The following is a 23,207-nucleotide window of genomic DNA, read 5'->3' on the forward strand; positions in this document are numbered from 1 at the left end:
GGTGGTGGCTGGGGGGACTAGATAGCTGAGAGCTCCACCAGGTCCTGGCTGCCTCAGGGAGATGGGAAGGGGATCATCAGGCCAGCAGCTCAGGACTTGCCTGGGACAGATCTAGTCAAGGGAGGGGGGCTCAGGCCCCACTGAGCTCAGGGCTATTCTCGGAGCCTGAGTCAGCGGCAAATCGAGGCAAAGGATTCTTGCCCTGCCTGTCCAGGCAACAGTTAGAAATCAAATAGGAACACTATGCCCCAGGCTATCCTCCTCCCAGAATCCAGAGTAAACCTATGAAGGAGGCTTCCTCAGGGACAGTCCTTAGCCCTTCCTGGTCCATCCAGGGAACCAGGGACTGCCAGAAGGCGATTGCACAAGGCCCACATCAAAGCGCTTCCCTTCTGAGCCACCAGAGTTCCCAAGCTGGGACCTCTACCAGGGCAAAAGCATGGGTTCCCACACCCTACTCTTGGGACAGACTAGTCAGGAGCATACCCCATGTGGCTAAGTGGAAACATCTGGCTTCAACTCCTGCAGGCATCAAAGGCTTCCGGCTTCTGTGCTGTGGCCCCCACGCTTGCCCCTGGCTGAGGATACATCAGCATGTGAGAAGATGGAAGGATCTGGGGGATACACAACTGGAGGGAAGTCCCTGCTCCCCCATCCACTGCCCAGTGGACTCCATGGCAATGTGAAGAGAAGAACAACGCAGTTCTCAACACAGGCTTTTATTGGAGGTAAGGTAATCCGCACACAGGTCTGAAGAGCTGAGGTGGTATGTTAGGGGGCGGGAGGTAGACCATGAACCCCGGCCCCGCCCTCTTGCCTGCACAGCCTTCCAGCCTAGAAACGCAGCCAGAACATGCCGCTACGGATCCGGTTGTAGTCTGGGAGCTGCTCAATGGGGCCTGTAGGGATAGGGTGGGGCGTCAGGGTGGGGTGCCTGGCCTGCACAGGGACACCTGGCCCTGTGCCGCACCCGATCCAGGGCTGCCCGGAGCAGCACAAGACAGGCTCTGAGTGGAAAAAAGGAAAAGCACATTCCCCCAGGGGTGCTGAGCCTGTCCCTTCATGCTCCCTGGCTCTTGGAGCCCCACCCCATACATGGAGGTGTCCGTTACCTGGCGGGTGTGGGGTATTGATGGAGGCACCTTGGCAGGGAGTCAGGGAGCTGCTGGGACAGGTTTTCTGAGCAAGAACTCCCTGGCAGCCAGGCTATTGGGCAGAGCCTCTCAGGGGCCTCAGTTTGCTGCTGCCAGGATAGGCTAGGGGGTGGGGGAGCAGAGGCAGAAGGGAAGCCTAAGAGGAGACCTGAGAAGGGTAAAGAACAGGCCCTCTAGGCCACTCACCAAATCCAGCCACTGCTGGACACTGATCATAGAAGTACTTGGAGCAGACCTCACGTACCACACTGGCATCCACTTCCTACAGGGTGAGACAGAGCACGCCAACTGACAGGCAGGCTCCTGGGACCACCTCAGCCAGTCAACACTACCCAGCCGACCAAGATCTTCCATATGAACCATGGCACTGCCCCCTTACCCAAAGGGGAAAGGCGGCAGGGCCCTCCTCCTATAGACCGCCACGGGCCCCACCCATCTCCTCAGCCATTAGTGCCTCTGCCCTGCCCTCCACTTATGCCACCCCTGCTGGTGACGCTGCCTAGGACATCAGGGAAGCCTACGGAAGCAATCTGCACCGTCAGGCCTCAACTCCCCGCCCTTTGGGGAGCCTGCCAGGTCTAGACTCCAGAACATCTCCCAGGGGCCCTCGTTACCGCAATCCGGCTTTCCCACTCGGCCAGGGGAATGCGGCGGCCATAGGTCAGGAGACTACGTCCGATGTCCTCACACACAGGAGTGGTGCCTGCAAGGTCAGGGGAGGCTTCCAGGTCCACCCGGTCCAGTCCCGGACAACAGGCACACAGTGAAGCTCTGGCTCCAGGCTGACACTGGGACTGTGCTCAGACTCCAGATCCCAACCCTCACTTCTACAGCCATCTGCTACCGTAGCGATGGGCTGTTGTTGACCTGGCCCACCCACACCTGTATCTGACATGCCAAGCCCCTGGGGGTGGGAGTGGGGTATGGCATGGCCTTCAAAGTTTGCCTTTCCCATCTTAGTTGGGAATGGTGGCTACACTGGGGCTGTCCCTGCCAGGATGCGCTCCACCCCCTCCCCACAGGGCTGCTGCACTCACCGTCCAGATGAGACACCAGGGCATTTCGGAGGATGTTTTTGCCCCGGAGCACCTCACTCTCTGTGGCACTGGTGCACAGGCGCATCCTAAAAGGGCAGGGGATGGGATGGTCATCCCAAGAGACCGTGCTGTCTCCTAGCCCCTCACTGTCCTCAAAGGCCCCTCCTGCACCTAGCAGTACTAGGCTGACACTCACCACTGGCCTTGCAGGAAGAACATCATGTCATCGATTTTCATGCGATCGCAGACAAAGTGTGCACCCAGCAACCCAGTGTCTGCGTAGCAGATATTGAAGGTCTGGAAACTCTGGCACAGCTTGTTGGCCACGGCGACTGCAGCCAGTGGGCTGGACAGGTGCTACCGGAGCAAGGACCATCAGCACCCACCCTCCTGCCTGTGGTCCACACCCTGAACCCCAGTACAGGAGCCCACGGCCTGACACCCTCTGTTCCTTGAGGACAAAGTCCCGTGCCCGCCCTGGCACTCACCGTGCCACCACCATAAGTGCAGTCATAGTGGCCAATGATGGCATTGGCTACTTGGAGGGCCACGTTGTCCGGGTTGGCCCAGCCAGGCCCCTCTACCGCAATAGCCACATGGGCCAATGGCAGAGCATCGTCGCGGTGGCGGATCTGAAACAGTACATGGCGAGACTGAGGGACGGCCACAACGTCCGGGCGACGAGAAAAGGTACAGGGTGTGGGTGAAGCATGCCCATGCGCGCGTGAACGTGTGTGCTTGTGAGGCAGCAGCCACAGGACCCGTTCACCACTCCTGAGGCACCTTTGGAGTCATGAAGATAACCTTGTACGCAAGCATCCTTCCAGAGGCCCCAGCTGAGAACACTACCCCTGCCCACAAGGCCACCCACCTCGCTGCCAGTGAAGCGGCATGGAGCGAGAGTGGGCACAGCGTCCTCTGTGTATGTCTCAGAGACGCCGCTGAAGTGCTTCTGGGCGAGATCTACCAGCTGCCGGTGCTCCACCCCTGCCGAGACAGAGAGCATGGTTACTAGTCAGGGGACTCACGCACAGGGGGAGGACCCCATGTCCCATCTTGCTGGGAGACGGCAGAAGGAAAACAGGACATCAGGACAGGGTGAGGGAAGAGAATCCGCCACAGACAGACTCCGCCTCACGGGCAGGGCAAGCACCTCAGGGTCGAACAGCATCCGTCACCTCAACCACAGGGAAGCAGCTACATGCTGCGCCTGAAGGCGGGTCCTCATGTGATGCGTTCTCACCCACATCAAGGACAAGATGGGGGCTCCCTGGGCCCAAGGCCACCTGTCCTGCTTTGCCCCTCTGGCCCTTCCTCAAGCCGATGGGGGCTGCTGCCCTGCGGGCGGTGGCAAATGAGAGGACACAAAGAGGTGCTACTGCAGGGCCGTGACCAGCTCCGGGTACGTTTATAAACAACATTGTAATTTCAGGCCCTCAGGACCCCTGCAGACTTCACATCCTCGCCTTGACAAGAGGAGGCCTCTGCTGCTCTAGCATCTCGACCAGGAGGTGCCCGGACCCCACTGGACTCAACACAATCTCACATGTCACTAGCTTACACTGCTCTTGGTTCCCAGGTTCCCAGGCCCTGAAGCCACCAATCATGATCTTTTCATCAGTCCTTTTCACCCATCCAGCTGCCAAGACCACAAGCTAGAGAAACATCCTTAATCCCACCCTCCCCACCACGGCCAGACCTCCTGCAGATTTCCATCGATAGAACTATCCTGAGTCCATCCACCTCCCTCCCTTGCTCCTGCTGCCTCCCACCAGAAACATGCCACAGCCCCTCCTTGGCTGGCCTGCCTCTGCTTTGGCCCCCCATGTGGCAGCCAAGCGTCAGGCCATGACACCGCCCTGCCCCTCTGCTCAGGCTCCCTACTCCTCACCTGAATGACCCCCCCATTCCTTAGACCTCAGTTCCAACAATAATGTGTTCCAAGACCACCCCCTAACCTCCAACTCTGGGTCCTCCATTTCAGTCCCCCTGCCACTGGGCGCCTCCCCTTGAAGGCACTTCCCGGTTTGTCATTGAATGTGTTGTCACACCCCAGTGTCTGGCCTGCCCACTAGCAAAGCTACAAGGAACAAACCTGGGGCTAGTATCTCCCACCAGCCTGCAAACTGGATCTCCTAACACAGGTGGGGCTGAGAAAGGCCTGTACTAATGAGGGGGAGCAGCATCCCTATGTGGCAGGTCCCAGTGGTGGTGGTAGGGCAGAATGCCATCCCACCTCAGAGAGCACGGGAGAGAGATCACTCTCCACAAGAACAAGACAGGAACAGGGTGCCCAGGAGTGGAAGATCCCTTGTGGTCGGAACCAAGAGACCTGGGCTCCAGTAAGCAAGGCTGGTGCCCACGCACCCATTACCACAGGGCTTCAGTGAGCCCATCACTCACCTCCGGCTGCTGCGAGCACCATGCGAGGGGCCTTGTAATGCCTGCTGACATACTCGGTCAGGTCTGCACGAGATAGCTTCCTGCAAGACATATGGCCAATGGCTTAATGCCTCTCCCAAACCACAGCAGTCTGGGTCTCGCAAAACAGTGCTGAGGAGATAGACAAGGGAAGACATGGCTTCTCCGGGGAGCAAGCCCTAGCACAGCCCTCAATCCCCTCTCTCATCTCTGTCGACCAGTCCTCTGGGGCCCCACTTCACGTCTGCCTTTAGGTCAGGCTCAGTCCTTCCTCTCTGAGGAGGGGCTGAGCTGATGCTGTGAGGTTCTCAAGGGGCGGTATCAGTGCTTATCCCACCCGGGAACAAGGAGCCACACAGATTCCCAACGCTCCCTCCCTCAGGATTTCAGGACACGCACAGAATCATACCCTACAAAGAAGCCCGCAATGTGAGTAAAGACCGTACAGGTATTTAAAAAGCCCTGCAAGGACCACAGGGCACAGAGAAAACATTTCCAGTTGTGCAAATTAAGAACGTATAATAGCAAAGGGCAACTAAAACCAAACTCGTGTGGACGGGGCTTGAACACATTCCAGCACAGGCCCAGCCAACCCTCACCTGACATTCCCACTGGGCCCCTCCACAGCCTGGGCTAGAGGTGTGCCCTGGAATGCTGTGGCGTGCAGGTAGTCAAAGACCACGTCCCGCATACATGCATCATTCTCCTGCAGCTCCTGTAGGATCACATCACGCTCCTTCTCAATCTGGGAGTCTTCTAGGGCACAGTTCTGCACAATGTCGGCCAGGAGCTCCACAGCTGGACGTGAGAAGGGCAGGTTTGGGAACCAAAGGGCAGATGGGGCCACTGCAGGCCAGTAACAGCACAAAACCCCCAGGCCTGGCATGCCTGCATGCCCTGCGGCAAGGATCTGCTGTCATGGTAACCCCACTCCTCAGCCAGGCCAAGTTCCTGGGGGCCTGTCCTCTGTACCCCTGAAGTCCTATCCCCGTCCCTGCCCCATCCTCCAGATGTTACCTTTTGGCAGGTCCTTGGATAGCGCCTTGATGTAGTATGCTGTGTGCTCCCGGGTGCTGTAGGCATTGAGATGGGCCCCCATGCTCTCCACCTCCTTCTCCAAGGCATTGCCAGGCCGATTTTTTGTTCCCTGGAACCAGATATCAAGACGACCATCAGGAGCCACATAGGAACTGAGGACCCCTATCTTCAAAGGCTAAAGTCCCAGCAGGACCAGTGGTCTACAGGCACCTTCCTCATCAAAGACTATGGGGATGTACAGTCTACAGTCTGTCCTCACCAAGTGCCGAGCAGGCCACAGTATCATGGGCTAACAGAATGGAGACAGCCAGGGGCCAGGAGAGAAGGGCACGGTCGGTGCAAGTGCTGCCTGAAATCCAGAGCCCCATAGCAGCCTGATCTTACCAATCACCTTACTGACAGTCATAGCCAGATTATGTCACATCAATGTTTAGATGACACTGCCATTACCCACTCTACCCCCATGCCATTCATATGACTGTGTATGTGCTAGTGGACACCTCTGTGGGACTCGACCCCAGTCCCCTATGTATGTGTGGGTGTTGCTGTCCACGGGCACACACACACGCATGTTGAGATCTACATACACATCTGTGATGCTGCTGCTGGCTAAGCTACCTACCCGGTCCTGCTCCACACCCCTACCGATCCATATCTCCTTCTCCATTTTTTCATTCATTCAAAAAACTCAGACTCCATACCAACATGGGCTGGCTTAGGGGCTGAGGGTGGTGACTGTCCCCACCTTCAAGAAAGCTCAGTATTTATTTCTACAAACAAGAGATGTCTGGATATTCTGCCAGAGCAGAACATTTCACAAGAATACATACTTGCCTGTGTCTGTGAATTTGTTAAAACGCACGTTATCTATCTACGTGTTCGATTCCACACCAGCGTGCGCACATAACAAAGGCCTGGCCTCTCTGTGAGGAGTGGGGTTCCTGCAGCTCCCCGGGTTTTTTTCTGGCTCTAGGAGCCTTGTGCAGGGGCTGACCAGGTAAGTGCTCACTCAGGAGAGGCCAAGCCCTCATGGTTCCTTCCAGAAAGGCCAGCCAGAGATCGCCCCCTTAGCTGAAGCCCATAATTGAAGAGGTTGGCTTTGCTGACCTGCATCCTCAGGAGGGACAATAGGCAGCTGTAAGCCCAGGGGTGATGCAGGACTTCAGGAGCCTCACCTTGAAAGCCAGATGCTCCAGAAAGTAACCTGCCCCGTTGTTCTTCTCAGTCTCGTAACGGCTGCCAACATCAATCCATACCCCGACCTGGACGAGAAGCCACCAACAAAGGTAACACACAAACCACCCCAGACTCCACTCACACCCTACTCTGGGTGACTCAGCAGAAGCCCCAGGACAGGGCTCATGGTTCCAGAGTGGGGGAGAGCTGTCTCAGTAGGCCCCCTGTGCTTGGAGATACAGCTATGCCCTGGGCACAGGCACTGGCTGAAAAAGGACCTACTCCAAGGAAGTTTCTAACTGTGCACATTCACTCGGCTCCATTACCAATATGAACTTTTTATATTCTGTCTTGCTTTTCAGTTGATTTTTTAATTTTTTCTAGGCAAGCAACACATCATTTGCAAACAACAATTTATTTTCTCTTTTCTAAAAATTATACCCTACCTTTGTTCTGGTGATTCTGTCATTTCCCCATTAAGGAAGGAGGCTGTTGGTTTAGACGCTGAATGTTTTATCCTATTAAGCAAGTAGACTTCGCTCACAATTATTAAAAAAAGTTTTAATCAGACCTGGATACCTAACATTGCACAGTGTCTCCTTGGCACCCAATGAGAGAATCCCATAATTAAGAAAAAAAAATTTTTTTGTTAATGTTTATTTATTTTTGAGAGAAAGAGAGACAGGGTGTGAGCGGGGGAGGAGCTGAGAGAGGGAGACACAGAATCCAAAGCAGGCTCCAGGCTCTGCGCTGTCACCACAGAGTCTGACACGGGGCTCAAATTCGCGAACCTCAAGATCATCACCGGGCAGAAGTTGGACGCTTAACCGACTGAGCCACCCAGGGGCCCCTCGCATGATTTTCTTAATAGTCTCCTGGTGTGCTATGAAACACACGCCACACCATGCACCTCACATAGGTCACATAGTTCTAGTCTTTTAATTTTCCTTCACAGTTGATTTAAAAATTTCATATTTACTTTCCTAAGAGATGCTGATACACATATGTTGTAAATTCTTACACTGACGTCTATTTCATAACTAACATCTTAGGAAGTAGAGTTCGCCTAACAACCTGTATCTTTGGATTATAACTGACAGCGATCTTTCTCTGACATTTGGAGCACAGTGGTGCCCCTTACAATCTAGAGCATCTCAGAGTCCATGAAATACAGCATTCTCTCCCAAACTTTTTTTTTTTTAAGATTATTTACTTATTTTGAGAGAGGGAGAGAGTGTGAACAGAGGAGGGACAGAGAGAGAGAATCCCAAACAGATTCTGCGTGGTCAGTGCAGGGCCCAATGGCAGGACTTGAATGCACAAACCTTGAGATCCTGACCTGAGCCAAAAACCAAGAGTCAGACGCTTAACCAACTGAGCCATCCAGGTGCCCCATCTCCCAAACTGTCTTAACAGATCAGTTCATAGAAGTGTCATATAAGGAAGCTGCCCATGATCTTTTACTGTATTTAGTAACAACTTATAACAAAAGACATTATCTGTTCCTGAAAAACTAAAAGAATTTACCAATAAAACCACTTAACCCTGGAGTGTGGGGTCCAGAGAAGAGGATTACATCTTGAGAATCTTCTCACCTATTCGTATACTGTATCTAGCCAAGATTTCTCTCCTTAAGTCAATTTTGAAAATTTGTATTTTTTGGAAAGTCATCCATTTCTTTGGAATCTTCAAATGCATTCCTTTCGCAAGTGCGTGAGTGGTCTAGCCAGGAGATCATGACTTTGGGCCATGAGTTTAGCAGTCACCTTAGGTCTCTGAAACCCATTTTCCTCACTGTAAAATGAAAACAGGATCACTTCTCTCGTATGCGCTGCTTAAGGAAAGGAAAACGCTGGAAAGGAACTTGGCCTCCTGCTTGGCAGGCATCATATGCTAAATGAGTGTTATAGTAAGGAATGGCCCAAGAAGTCAAGCCTAGCTGGGGTCGGGATTAAGGTAGCAGAATCAATCCAGCGGCGGAGAGAAGTCTGACCCAAACCACAGAGGACTCGAGCCCAAGGTCACACCCTGTCCTGAGAAAAGACGCCAGGAGCAGTATGGAGGCGACCTCCCAAGAGGGGGCCCCGCTCACCGTGCAGGTAGGCTGGGAGGACTGCTCGGAGGCCACTCTCAGCCCGTTGTCCAGCAAGCTGACCTGTGTCTCTGGCACGCTCTGGAGAGCTTGAGCGAAGGTGGCGGTGGTCCTCAAGGCAGGCGACCTCAGCAGGGCCGGCTGCTGGAAAGGGACAACCGAGACTTAGGGCTGGGTTGCGGGATCGCTCCTCGGCTCCCAGGCCAGCAGTGGGAACCCCGTCCCCAGACCTCCGGTCAGCCACGAGACTCCTATCCCCGCTCAGCGCCGTGACCTTCCCATGGCCCTGACCCCGGAACCTCCCCAATCTCGACCCGTCGCCGCTAACAGTCCACTCCCCGTTCGGGTTCCGAAGCCCCGCGCTCCGCGGCCTTGCGCTCTCGCTGTCGCCTCACCGAGCGGTGGGTGCGAAGCAGCACTCGAGTCCCGGCGCTAGCCGCCCGGCAAACTGCGGAAGCCGCCATCTTCGAGCTCCAGTCAGCGCCAGGTCGCGCCACGCTTGCGTAGAGTGGACGCAGCGGCGTCCGAGGCGCAGGCGCACTACCGCAAATATGGCGCTCGGCCGCCTCCTAGCGGAGACCATGGATATTACATGCGGCTAGTCGGTGGCTCTGTCCCGGTGTCCACCGGTACCTGCGCACATCAACCCACCTGGCCTGCGCGGGTCCGTTCGCAGTCCAGTACCTCTTCCCCTTTCACCCGTGGGAGGCAGAATGCGCGATATTTCTCACGAACCGCGGGCGTCCCGAATCCACTGTGTACTCGGGAGTTGCAGCGCTGTGTAGGGCTGCAGCCGCCGCGTGTCTGAGAATGGGAGCCCCCGCCCCGGGGTAAAGCACCAGCGAGGGCTCCTGGGACTATGAGGTAGCTTCTGATTGCGGTTTTCTCTTTAAAGGGTGAAGCAGATTCAGATGCCTGACATCGAAGGAAGTTAACAAGATGTTGCTAAGGGGCGCATGGGTGATGGCTCAGTCGGTTCGCCGTCCGACTTTGGCTCAGGTCATGACCTGCTGGTTCACGAATTCGAGCCCCGCGTCGGGCTCTATGCTGACAGCTCAGAGCCTGGAGCGTGAATTCTGTGTCTCCCCCTTCCTCTGCCCCTCCCTGGCTCTTGCTCTCTCTCTCTCTCTCTCTCCCAAAAATAAATAAAAAACATTTTAAAAAATCCCTTCTCTCTAAAAAACAAAACAAAAACCCAATATATTGCTAAGAAAAAGGAAAAGTATAGAGACCAATTTGTGAAATAGGATTCCTTGTTTGAAAAAACACACACACGAAGCGATGTGCCTTTTCTAGTAGACCTCATAGAAAAAATTCTGGAGGAACTCCCTCGAAACTTTCAGCCGAATGACTTCTGGAAAATGGATTGAGGGGAAGGAGAATACACTTATGTTATTTTAATGCAGAATTTTTAGTTTCTACAAAAAAAGTTACTTTTGAAAGAGCATAATTCTGAACTCTACATGATTGATATGTGCTTTATTGTTTTGTCTTTGCGATCTTTCAAAAAATGTCAAATGTAAATTATAACTGTCTTTTACAAAAAGCAGACAAAAGATGCTTCAGTGTGTGAAGCACTGATTTAGACGTGAAAAATAAAATGAAATAGAATCTTCTAATTAGTCCATCTTTCCACTTTTTTAAAACTTTAGTTTTAAGTTTTATATTTACAGAAAAGTTGAGCAGATAGTTGAGAATTCCCATATATATCCCCCTTATACACATGTGCACAGTTTCCTATATTATTAACACCTGACATTATTAAGGTACATTGATTGTGATTAATGAACCAATATCAGTACACTATTACTAACTAAAGTCTATAGTTTATTCAAATTACCTTAGTTTCTATCTCCCACCCCCACCTCATTCTAGGATTCCATCCAGGATACCACATTACATTTAGTTACCCACATCACATTTAGTTACCACATCTCCTTAGGCTTCTCTTGCCTATGACAACCTCCTCCAGTGACCACCACATCCTATACCCTTCTGGCAGAGCTCCCCCAAAGAGTTCCCTGCATGCAATTCTTCTCCTCCCATTCTCTCCCAAATCCACTCCAGTCCAATGCCCACATCACTCCTCAAAAACCACATCTGTCATGGCAACCAGGGAGCCCTAGTGGCCTCCTTCAATGTAATTGGACACTTTTTCCTCATGAGACCCTCATCCTTTCTCCACCTTCAGGTTCCCGTACTCCGCTGTTCTTGTCCTACCTCCCTGGACACTCCTCCCTGGACAATCCAAGAACCTTGGCTGGTTCTTCCTCACCTCCCAATCTAACAGAGTGAGAGCCCAGGGCTCAGTTCTGGCTACCTCTTCCCTTCCTGATCAAGACTGCTTTCTGGTCATCTCATCCAGCCTCATGGCTTCAGTTCTGTCTGTACATACAATGGCTCCTATATTCCCATAATTCACTATCTGGAGAATTAAACATGGCTAACACTGAACTCTTCACTCTCCCTCCCAAACCTATTCCTCCTATAATTGCTTTCATCTCTGTAAATGACACCTCCATTAACCCAGTTGCTCAGGTTAAAAATCTTGGAGCCACTGGGGTGCCTGGGTGACTCCGTTGGTTGAGCATCTATCTAATTTGGGCTCAGGTCATGATCCAAGGGTCATGGGATCAAGCCCTATATTGGGCTCCATGCTCAGCATGGAGCCTGCTTAAGATTCTCTCTCTCCCAGGGGCGCCTGGGTGGCTCAGTTGGTTAAGCATCTGACTTCGGCTCAGGTCATGATCTCGTGGTTTGTGGGTTCAAGCCCTGCATCAGGCTCTGTGCTGACAGCTCAGAGCCTGGAGCCTGCTTCAGATTCTGTGTTTCTCTCTCTCTTTGCCCCTCCCCTACTTGCACTCTGCCTCTGTCTCTCAAAAATAAATAAATGTTAAAAAAAAAAAAAAGATGCTCTTTCTCCTGCCCCTCTTCCCTGCTGTCTCTCTCTTAACAACAAAAACAACAACCAGGAGCCACTGCACTGATAGCACAGAGCCTGCTTGAGATTCTCTCTCCTTTGTTCTCTATCAAAATAAGTAAATAAACTTTTTTTTTCAACGTTTATTTATTTTTGGGACAGAGAGAGACAGAGCATGAACGGGGGAGGGGCAGAGAGAGAGGGAGACACAGCATCGGAAACAGGCTCCAGGCTCTGAGCCATCAGCCCAGAGCCCGACGCGGGGCTCGAACCCACGGACCGCGAGATCGTGACCCGGCCGAAGTCGGACGCCCAACCGACTGCGCCACCCAGGCGCCCCAGTAAATAAACTTTTAAAAAAATCTAGGAGCCATCTTGATTCCTCTCTCAAATTTCCCACTTAATCCTTTAGTAAATTCTGTTCCAAATAATTTCTATATCCAGTCTTCTACATCCCCGTCCCCCATCCCCACTGCTACCCTAGCGTGAGAAGGGAAAGGCAATGATACAACCAGGAAGTGTGATGTAGGAGTCTGGGGAAGGATGTGTTTCAAGATGTTGGTCAAAAAGGAAATGTTTACTGAAAAGTCAAGTACAAGCAGCAGCCATTGCAATAACTTGGCAAGAGTCTTTGATGATTCACTGTTCTTTGGAATTTACTTGGTATATGGAATGAGATGAAGTCAAAATATCCTTTTTCTCCCTGAGTTGCAAACTGAACTTTCTAACAGCATTTCTATTATTACTAAGTGATCTCTATGCCCAACGTGGGGCTTGAACTCATGACCCTGAGATCAAGAGTCGCATGCTTTACAAACTGAGCCAACCAGGTGCCCCTCTAACAACATTTCTTGACCAGACCTTCTTTTTCTATCCATCTCTATCCATATCTCCTTTATTACCCACCCCAGAAATTCTCAAACACGTAACCAGGTCTGTGTGGGCTGCCTGAGAAGGCTCTGGCATTCAACTTACTCTTCTCACTCAATATTTGTTTGATATACTCACCAGTTTATTCTGGATTTTTTCCTATTTAAAAAATTTTTTTCATATTAAAAAAATTTTTTTAGATTTACATTGTCCTAACATATACATAAAATTTAGTATCTTAACTACTAAGTATACAACTCAGTGGCATTAATTACATCCAAAATGTTGTGCAATCGTCACCACTATTTCCAGAACTTTTTCAGCATCCTAAACAGAAAATAACTGACCATTTCCTTCTTCTTCCAGCCCCTGATAATCTTGATTCTGCTTTTTTTCTGTATAAACTTGCCTATTTTAAGTATCTCACATTGGTGGGATCATACAACATATGTTGTTAAAAACAAGAGATCCAAAATAGTCATTTATGCTAAGCCCCATACCACCAGACCAAACTTTTTGGATGTGCCTTTCATCAGATATGAGGGGAAGGGGGTGGCCATTATTCAAAAATTTTTTTCTGCCCCTTTCTCTCTTTCTACTCTGCCTGAAACTTCCGCAATGCATATATTTTTCTGCTTGATAGTGTCCTACAGGTTCCTCAAGAGCTGCACATTTTTTCTTCATCCTTTTTCTTTCCGATTCTCAGACTGGATAATTTCAGTCATCTTACTTTTTTTTTAATTTTTTTAACATTTATTTATTTTTGAGACACATAGAGACAGAGCATGAGCAGGTGAGGGTCAGAGAGAGAGGGAGACACAGAATCCGAAACAGGCTCCAGGCTCTGAGCGGTCAGCCCAGAGCCCAATGCGGGGCTCGAACTTACGGACCACGAGATCATGACCTGAGCCGAAGTTGGACGCCCAACCGACTGAGCCACCCAGGCGCCCCTCAGTCATCTTACTTTTAAGCTCACTGACCCTTTCTTCTGTCTGCTCCAATCTGTTGCTGAACCCTTCTCGTGAGTTTTCCATTTCGGTTATTCTAGTCTTCAGCTCCAGAATTTTTAGATCCACTTACAATTTTGTGGGTTTTTTTCCTATTTGATTTTTTTAATGTTTATTTATTTTTGAAGGAGAGAGAGAGAGAGACAGAGCATGAGCAGGGGAGGGGCAGAGAGAGAGAGGGAGCCACAGAATCCTAAGCAGCCTCCAGGCTCTGAGCTGTCAGCACAGAACCTGACATGGGGCTCAAACTCACGAGCCATGAGATCATGACCTGAGCTGAAGTTGGACACCCAACCAACTGAGCCACCCAGGTGCCCCTTAAAATTTTCGTTTTTACTGATATTCTAATTTTAGGCAGACATTATTTTTCTGGTTTTCTTTAGCTATTTGTCTATAGTGTCCTTTCACTAATAATTCCATTGCCTGGGCGTACTTAGGGATGTTTCCTGTCAGGTTCCTTTTTTCCTCTGCAAATGGGCCTCACTTTCCCATTTCTTAGCATATTTTGTAATGTTTGTTGAGAACTGGACGTTCTGAGTGTTACATATGATAATTCTGGAGATCGAATTCTCTCTTTAGGGATTGCTGATTTCAGCTTGTTGAGGAGTGGAGCCATCATGACCTTTCCATACTACTTTTATGAAGTGTATATTCCTTGTTGTGTGTAGTAATTGAAGTTTCGAATTTATTATTTCTGCAATCAGCCAGTGACCTGACAAAGATTTCCTTAAACGTCTTGCTCCCAAAGGAAAGGTGGGGATGGGGGTGGGGGGTGAGGTCTACTTAAATTCCCTGCAGCTGGGAAGCTGCTTCAGCCTGTGGGGGTTGAAACAGGGAAATTCATTGAATTGAATTCTTCATCAAGTTCTCCCTTGGATGCTGCAAGTGTTCAACTAGACTTCTGAGTTCCAAAAATAGCTGCTGCAGTTTCTGCTAGCTTGATAGTTATTTTGGTGGAGAAAAGGATTCCTGGAGAGTCCTACTCTGCCATCTTTTGTGATGTCACACCCTGTTCTAAATGATTTGTAAAAAGAATATTCCATCTAAAAGAAAAGCCTAATTTGATTGGAATTATATAGGGGTGCCTGGGTGGCTCAGTCGGTTAAGAATCTGACTTTGGCTCAGGTCATGATCTCGCATTTGTGGGTTCAAGCCCCGCATGGGGCTCTGTGCTGATAGCTCAGAGCCTGGAGCCCACTTTAGATTCTATGTCTCCCTCTTTCTCTGCCACTCTCCTGCTCTCACTGTGTCTCTTTCTGTCTCTCAAAAAATAAAACATTAAAAAAATTTATTACAAAAAAAGAATTATATCAACTCCAATAATTTGGGGGAAAGTGTTTTTTTGGACAGTTGGCTGAGAATTTCCAGTATCAGGGCCTGGTTCTGTTTTGGCCATTTTTCTCTCAATCTTTCTCCCTCCTCTTGCATTTTACCATAAATAGAAAAAAGAGCAGAGGCTGAATTTTCAACAGTTTCCTTGTAAATCTCCTCTACTTAATGTCCACTTTCATCATTCACAAGTTCTGCCTTTCACCAAACTGCTGGACACAACTCCACTAAGCTTTCCTCCCAGAAAGGAGAAAAGGAGGAAAGGAAACCTCCTGGTTTCCAATAACATGTTCCTCATTTCCTTCTGAACCCTCACTGGCAGCATTCTCAAAGTCAAGATTTCTGCTAACGGTTTAAGGCTGTCTTGGCTTTTTCCATTATGCTCCTTGACATTCTTCCACCTTTTGTTCACTGCTCAATTCCAAAGCCATTTCCATGTTTCTGGACTTTGTTACAGTAGTACCTTGCTCTCGATATCAATATCTGTATTAGTTTTCTATTGCCAGCATGACAAATTACCTCAGACTCAATGGCTCAGAACACAAATTTATTATCTCACCATTCTATAGGCTCAAAGTCCAACATGTATCTCATTTGGCTGAAATTAAGGCATCAGCAGGGCTATGTTCATTTCTGGAGGTTCTAGGAGAGAATTTGTGTCCTTGATCATTTGGGTTGTTGGTAGAATTTAGATCCTAGTGGTTGTAGGTCTGAGGTTCCTGTTTTCTTGCTGGCTGTCACCAGAGAGTTATCTCCAGCTTCCAGAGCTCGCCTGAATTCCTTGGATTTTTGGATGGTGGGAGATCCCTTCCCCCATCTTCAAAACCAGAAACAGAGGATCAAGTACCTCTCACAATTTAAATCTAACCAACTCTCCTGCCCTCTTCATCACTTTTAAGGGCTCATGTGATTCCATTGGGCCTAGCAAAATAATCCAGAAAGATCTTTAATTCCATCTGCCAAGTTCTTTTTGCCAGGTACTATAACATATCCACAGATTCCTTGGGCATCTTGAGGGGCCACTATTCTGCCCACCATATCCTCACCAGGAGGTACCAAACCCTGTCCCTCCCCAGCCTGCCCCTTCCTCCTCTCCAGGGCTCCTTCTTTCCACTGAAATTCTGACCATCTTATAGTTCCTGGACCAGGCCAAGGTCCACCCCCACACCCTCCACAAGGACCTGTCATTCTGACTGGAGCACTGTCCCCTACTTTAGTCACCTCACTTTTCAAGTGTCAGCAGTCAGCCCACCTTTGCTCCATGCCCCCACCCGCCTGATGCCCACTGCCCTGACTAGGCCAGCACATCTCTCTGCAGAGTCATGGCTTTTATTGAGTTAGTTTCACCACCACCACCACCACCACCACCACCACCCTCCCATTTGAGTAAGAGAGGAGCTGGTTCTGTTCTGTACATCAGTGGATCCTGGTATCCATAATAGACTAGCAAATGGTAGGTGCTTACTGAACCTTGTAGAATGTAGAAGTGGGCCTAACAAGAGGCTGATGAATCTCAGGCTTCAATGCCCTTCTCTTCCAGACCTTGGGAGGAGCCCCAGGAGTGTGTCCATAGAGGCAAGTCTTTTTTAAACTCACGAAATGAAGATACTCTAACTGCATGTAGTTAGAACCTCTGTCCTTTTCTAGTCAATCCTTCCATCCTACCTCACCTCTTACGGGGATACTGGAGAAGTTATAACATGTGGGGGGTTCAGCCAAGAGGAAGGTGGGTTGGGGATTGTCCCAGGTTGGGTTCTCTAGGAAGCAGACTCCCCAGAGGGAGATTAGGACATTTACCAGGGAGTCGAGATCAGCATCTGAGGGAGAGAGGGAAAGGGTTGTGCCAAGGGCAAAAACTAGCTGTGACGAGGCCGCCTGCAGCTGAGACCCTTCTTGATGACTGACAGCAGCGGGCTTCCCTGAAAGGGGACCAGGGTAGCATACCTCCAAGTCTACCAAGGGGACACACTTGGCCGGGGTTTAGAGGGACCTAATGTGGTTGCTTCACTCGGGTGTGCATTCAGCTTGTCATTTCTGTCCTGGTATATGAGGCTTCCAGGAACCTCCTGCCAGGTCAGACAGAGCTTCTGGTCAGGACAGAAATGCAGGATCCTATTGCATTTAGCACCTGCCCCAGAGTGCCCGGTGCTAGAAGAATTGTGAGCCATGGAGAGAAAACAAGTTTTGAAATGTATGTGGAGCCAGAGCCTACCTTTGGGAAATTCTTCCAAAATATAGAGCTTCTGTATGAAAGCAAGTTGATGGCAGTTTTCCAAATTTGAAAAACATCCAGACAATTTATGTGACATCATCAATAATAGTTTAGGAGAGGGATTTTCTAAACTATCGATAATTAAAACACAAATTTCAACAATCAACCATGTTAGAAGGGAGACTGAATTCATCTATTTTCTGTGTATAGAGGATATGTCCCCTCTGTACTACAAAATCTTCATCCTATATAGAGGTTATCAGAGTCAGCAGCCAGAAAGTATAGGAGTACAAGTATTAATGTGTTAGGAAGTCGCCACAAACACATTATTGGTCTGGATTTTGCATTGCAGCATCACTTTTTTTTTTTTCTTAAGTAGGCTTCATGCCCATTGTGGAGCCCAAAGTGGGGCTTGAACTCACAACCCTGAGATCAAAACCTGAGTTGAGATCAAGAGTCGGACGCTTAACAGAATAAGCCACCCAGGAGCCCCTGTAGTGTCAGCTTTTTAACATTTATAATCTCTCACCATTTTTTCCTCATTTTAATGCACTTATTTCTATTTTTGAATTCGTAATTTTATATTCTTTTTCTAAAACAGATAAACATGCATAGGCCTCAGTACCCACACAACCTGGATTGTCCTCAGTAGAAGGAAGAGAAGGGGTGAAGTTCAGCCCTCACTCCACTTTCAGGGGCCTTAGAGCAAGGACCACTCGGGTGCCAGAGCACGGCTGAGGCCGCCATAAAGATGAAGGTGGTGGCCGAGGCTCACCCTCCACCTCCCGACCCCCCTCATCCCCAACTGGGTGTCCTCACTGACTCAGTCAGGTTGTTACCTCCTCTGGGCAGCCCTCCATGGACCAGCCAAGTCTTCCCTGATGGTCAAGTCTTGTCCCACCACACCAGGGCCCCTAAGGAGCCCTGGAGAAGGAGATGTATTTATGAGTGAGACCTTAAGGAAGAGGGGGCTGTCAGTGGGGGCAATGGAGGAGTGTGAGTCAGCCCCACATGCCCACCCATCCTGGGCACAGAGGCCTCAAGTCTGCCGACTGCAAAAATAAAAAGGAGACACAGGGTCCAGGCGAGCTTGGAGACGACACACACACAGGCCTGAGCCTGGCCCAGGGCCTCAGGCCACCCCCACCCCGACTGGCCACCAGGCAAAGAGAGACATCATATGTTGGGTCACCCACTCTGGGTGGGAGACCCCTTTATTGGGGTCTTCTGTTTGGTGGTTATATGCCGCAGGTGGCAGTCAATATGGACCAGGAGGGCATCCAGCATGTGCAGGACCCCAATGAGCAGGGCGCGGTCTGAGATCGGATTCTGCCGTTTCCAGGGTCCGGAGGGGCTAGTGGTCACCTGCGGGTGCTGAGGATAGGACCAAGAGGCAAGAGTGAGAGCAGAGGGATGGGATCAGGGTGCGGTGAGGGGCAGCGATGGGGCCAGGGAGAAGGGCATAGGAAGGCAGATGGTGGTGGAGGGTCACCGAGGGTCTGCCATGGGCTGGGGTGGTCGTGGGGGCCAAGGGGGCTGGATGAGGAATAAGGATATTAAGGGGCGGAGGGACAGATGGGGACAGAGTACTGGGAGTGGTCAGGGGTTGATGGGTGTGGACAGATGTAGGGACCAGAGAGTGTGAGCGGTGGGGGAGGGGCACAGGCATGGGTAGGTTGACTGGGGGAGGGTTGGGTAGAGGACGTGATCTCACTGGGTCTGAGTGGAGGCAGGAAGCTGGGAGAACAGAGCAGTGCTGTGCTCACCTCAGACTTAGTGCCCTGGGAGCGCCACCGCTGTAGCACCGCACGGCTGACCATCAGCATCATGGTGGTGGTGAGTGTGACCCCAGCCACAGGGTAGATGCGGTTCATCCCCAGGCCCATCCAGTGGCCAGGACAGCCCAGACTGCCCCCACAGCCTTCCAAGGTGTTCGGATGACACCCCCAGGGCTGTAGGTCCAGCCCCACCTGGTACCACAGGGGCCGTGACCAGGCATGGGAGGGGGCTGGCATCGCCAGCAGGGACAGCAGTAGCAGGGCGAACGGTGTGAGCAGCATGGCTGTGCCAAGTCCCCGGGTGGAACCTGGGTGCCTGGCAACAGACAAACACCCCTCCCCCAGGGGCAGGCAGCAGGTTCCAGCTGGGTCCATGGGCTTTCCTGAGGGGCAGACTGGCCAGAAAACACAGCAGGGTGGGGAAGGGGGGCTTCCAGGGCCAAGATAGGCGGTACGCTTGAGGCCTGGGTGCCGATCTCTTAGCCAGCCCAGGACTGAAGAACACCTCCTTCCCCCAGCCTCCTCCCTGCTTCCTTCCTCACCTAACATTCAGTCCCTCAAATTCTAACACCCCATGGTCCCTAAGGCTGCTGTCTGGCACAGAGCCGCTTGCTGGTCCCCAAAGCCCAGCCTACCCCACAGTCCAAATCACAGTAGGGTGAGCCCTCAAAACTGTGGGGCCCCTACAGGCTCTGAACAAAGCCTGAAGGTTCTCTCTGGCCTGTGAGGTCCTGTGTGCTGTGGCCTCCCTCCAGACTTAGGCAGGCCTCTCCGGTGTTCCCCAAAACAAGTGCTGTTCCCTATGCCAGGACACGGTCCTCCATTTCTCATGGCTGGTGTTTCAGTCTGTGTCATCTGCTCCCTTAGCTTCACTCCCATGAGCATACTGGGCAACACAGTCCCTTCTCTGTCGTGTGACCCTGTTTTTTTTTTCTTCAAAGAAGTTCTAACTCTCTGCAGTTTCTTATTTGAGGTCTGCCCTCCACTCAGACACATAAGCTTCACTCACCCAATATTTGCCAAGCACGCCAGGCACCATTCCTGGTGCTGGGATACGTGTGACAAAGCAGATAAAAAGCTCTGACTTCCTGGGCTGTGATTCTGGGGGCTGGGGCAGGGAGGAGGATTCATGAACACAGAACAGGGTGCTGATGCAGAACACGATAAAAACTGAGCTGGACAAGGGGCGCTTCAGTGACTTGAAGGAGGGGTCAGCCTCTGTCCACTTGTCCAGCACAGAGCTGAGCACCTGGTCAGTACCTGGGGGACAGCAGTGTTCATGTGCTTTTGAGCAGGTGACTCGAGCCCAGCATTGCTGTAAGCGTTTTGTGGCACTGACTCATTTAATATTCACTGAGCAACCCAGGAAGCGGGTATAATCATCATTTCACTATACTGCCAAGACACAGGCCCAGAAAGATTCTAGCCGCACCGCCCCGCCATCACTCAGAGCTCAGCTGGCCTAAAGGCCCACTGCTGCCCACTAGGGAACATGCCTAGATTCTGGCATTTTATGGTAGAAATGAGCACGTTTCTTGGTTGACCATGGCCTGCAGAGCCCAGGTGATGTAATGATTATGAACAGGCATTTTCCCAAGTGGACAATCCTGCACATTCTTCTCAACACAGACCAGCAGCACCTGTGAACACCATGCTTCCCCGCCGCCCCCCCCCCGGTTCACTCACACCCTCTGGGGGCTGCACCTCATTGGGATCATTCCTGAGAAGAAGCTCTGATTCCAACTATCTTCCAGATGAAGACATAGGTGCCAAGGGTTGAGATTGAGAGCAGCTGGGCAACTTGGACCTGGGGTACCCCCACCCTGGGCCCCATAACTTTCCCTCTGGTGGCTGTCTGCTGTCTCACCTGACTCTGCCCTCCCCAAACCTTCCCCCCAACTTCTGACTCCAGTCCCCACTTTGGGGCATAAGAAAGGTCAGGAGCCAGGGCTGTAGATGGCTGCCCACCCCATCAAGCCCCCACCAAGGCACAGCAGAGCCTGGTGTTAGGCAAATAAATCTTTATTTCTGGGGCTAAAATCATACATCTTCCCCCAACCCAGCCAGTGCCAGTCTGACTCCAGTGCCCCATCCCAGGCCTATAGCACTGAACTTGGAGTCCCAGAACCTCCATCCCTGAGTTGTGTGTATGTGTGTGTGTTTATACGGAGGGGACTCCTGGGGGACATCTGGAGGCAGCCCAGGGTTGGGGGGGTCGTTCTCACAAGTTACAACATTCAGAGGGGAGCAGTCTCAGGCAGGGTGGCAGCATGGTCAGAGTTTGGTCATCTGAGGAGGCAGAGGAGGGGAGGCTCTGGTCAGTTTCCAAAGGACACACATCAGCCCCTTCCCCCAGGACAGCAACCCCTGCTCCCAGGAGCAGCTTCAGCTAAAGGCAGGAAGGGGCAGCAATGGGTCCACCAGGGGCAGATCCATCCAGGAAGGGTGGACTTCCTGAAGCTGGAGGTCAGGGTAGGGACAAGCAGTAGACAGACAAAAAGCTCAGCAAGACAGAGGCCAGCTCACCAAAACAGGGCTGGCAGGGCTGGACCTCGGGTGTTGGAGGGCAAAGAGGACAGCATCGTGGACAGAGGCAAAGAGATGCTGCTTAGTGATCGATGCATCGAAGAAGTGCCCAGCCTCAAGCTGGGCAACCACAGGGGCTGTAGGCAAGGAATAGGTCTCCCCTGACTCATAGAACCACCAGGAACCCCAACCCCAGTCCCCCGAATACCCTGACCCATTTCGTCCCTGACCTCTACCCCTGAGGCTACATCTAAACCTCCAGTCACTCTTGATCCTTGACCCCTGCCCCCTCAAGACACCTCTGACCTCCAGTTTCAGAGACCTTAACTCCTTGGCTGGAAGAGCCCACTCCCCTCCCAGACCGCTCATGTCCCCACCCCACGCACTGTGGCAGGCGGCCATGTACACCTCCACCTCGATCTCTCGGAAGTCACGGAAAATCTGCAGCAGAAAAGGGGGCCAGACTCAGAGGGAGCCTTGTGGGTTCCGAAGAGGGAGGCTGGGGTGGGAGGGAGTTTTGAGGGGGAGCTCAGAGGGCTCTTGGATCTAGTTATGGGGTCGGGAGGCTTGAGGGGGACTTGTCCTCTCCCAGGGCTCTTCTTAGGAGTGTCCCCAGCCCCCAGCCCCTTACATTCTTCAGGCTCTTGAGGCACACAGTATCCACAAAAGAGAGGGCTCCCAGATCCAGGATGAGGCTGTGGAAGTGCGGCTGAGGCAGGCCCAGGGCTTTCAGTGTGGTCACATCTGGGGCCTTAGCACCTTCTTGACCGCTGGCTGCCATACCTTCTAGCTCATTCCCTGTGCTCACCTGCTGGCAAACCGGACACACTGCAAAGGCTGCCCATGAAGGGGTGATGTCAAGGAGCACACAGACATACAAGGACACATAGGGTCAGATGTGGGAGCACGCACGTAAACACCCACATATATTGGGACATTCAGGGGACACTGGAGAACCAGGATGTGGGGAGTCTCTTGTATGCAAAGGCAAGAGGGACACATGAGGACACACAGGAGAGGACGCCCAGACTCAGGAGCACATACAGACTTGCATATACTGCTCTGTTACCTCCCGCACCCAGGCTTACTAGGGAGGCTTAAGAAGGGAGGGTGCTGGGCAATTGTAGCCTACCCTCAGTCAGCCATGGCGGAGCAGGGAGGGGGCCCAGGGACACATGTGCAAACGCAGACACCCTGGCATACCATCGGGGTCTCTAGTTGAGCCTGGCATCCCTTTTGATCCCAAATTTTTCCCCCACTCCCAATCCTTTCCCTTTACCCATGAGCACAGACTGTGGGGTCTTGTGAACTCTACAAATTCAAGGTCTTCCGATGGCAGACCAGAGAGCCACAAGCAGAATCTATGGCAGATCACTAGACCTCTCCCCATAGGGCATCTGATCCACCACCCACCCCCCTGCCACTGGCACAACCACTTAAAACCCACAGCTGGTAGGTCCGTGGCCTTCCTCTCAGGACATGCATGGGCACCCCCATCTCTGCAGCTCATGGCTGACCCCTCTCCCTCGGCCTTGGAGTCCTCCATGTTGTTGCTCTCCATGTCTCTGGTGCTGGAGTGGACTTCGATAGAAACAGAAGTGTCCTTGGAGGCGGCAGTCTAGGTCAGGGGAAGAGAGGGGCCATAAA

At 51.6% G+C, this 23,207-nt stretch overlaps 3 protein-coding genes across 4 annotated transcripts in view; all 3 read right to left on the minus strand.

Moving 5' to 3' along the window:
• Positions 1 to 703: 703 nt before the first annotated feature.
• On the minus strand, positions 704 to 9,429 carry LOC115508231 (cytochrome b-c1 complex subunit 1, mitochondrial). 2 transcript variants are annotated; one of them, XM_030306685.2, is made up of 13 exons: positions 9,314 to 9,429; positions 8,919 to 9,062; positions 6,826 to 6,912; positions 5,630 to 5,759; positions 5,212 to 5,410; positions 4,595 to 4,674; positions 3,063 to 3,178; positions 2,680 to 2,823; positions 2,388 to 2,548; positions 2,192 to 2,277; positions 1,769 to 1,857; positions 1,341 to 1,416; positions 704 to 899 (listed from the first exon to the last, which is right to left on the minus strand). In XM_030306685.2, exons 1-13 carry the CDS (start codon positions 9,380 to 9,382, stop codon positions 835 to 837), a joined length of 1,446 nt encoding a protein of 481 aa, XP_030162545.1. In that variant the 5' UTR covers positions 9,383 to 9,429; the 3' UTR covers positions 704 to 834. The 2 variants fall into 2 exon arrangements, with proteins under 2 accessions (XP_030162545.1, XP_030162546.1); XM_030306686.1 differs by having other exon boundaries at positions 8,919 to 9,059; positions 9,314 to 9,415.
• Positions 9,430 to 18,439: 9,010 nt separating this feature from the next.
• TMEM89 (transmembrane protein 89) lies at positions 18,440 to 20,888 on the minus strand. Its single transcript, XM_030306693.1, has 2 exons — positions 19,023 to 20,888; positions 18,440 to 18,630 (listed from the first exon to the last, which is right to left on the minus strand). The coding sequence occupies exons 1-2, from the start codon at positions 19,581 to 19,583 to the stop codon at positions 18,445 to 18,447; spliced, it is 747 nt and encodes a 248-aa protein (XP_030162553.1). The 5' UTR covers positions 19,584 to 20,888; the 3' UTR covers positions 18,440 to 18,444.
• A 152-nt stretch (positions 20,889 to 21,040) lies between these two features.
• CELSR3 (cadherin EGF LAG seven-pass G-type receptor 3) overlaps positions 21,041 to 23,207 on the minus strand; it is a 36,595-nt gene continuing 34,428 nt past the window's right edge. Inside the window, 5 exon segments of the mRNA XM_032591910.1 lie at positions 21,041 to 21,323; positions 21,561 to 21,697; positions 21,947 to 22,001; positions 22,192 to 22,368; positions 23,008 to 23,178. Coding sequence (XP_032447801.1) covers positions 21,309 to 21,323; positions 21,561 to 21,697; positions 21,947 to 22,001; positions 22,192 to 22,368; positions 23,008 to 23,178 — 555 coding nt within the window. The 3' untranslated portion in view covers positions 21,041 to 21,308.

Source organism: Lynx canadensis, chromosome A2 (assembly GCF_007474595.2).
Source record: "Lynx canadensis isolate LIC74 chromosome A2, mLynCan4.pri.v2, whole genome shotgun sequence".
Classification (NCBI taxonomy): domain Eukaryota; kingdom Metazoa; phylum Chordata; class Mammalia; order Carnivora; family Felidae; genus Lynx; species Lynx canadensis.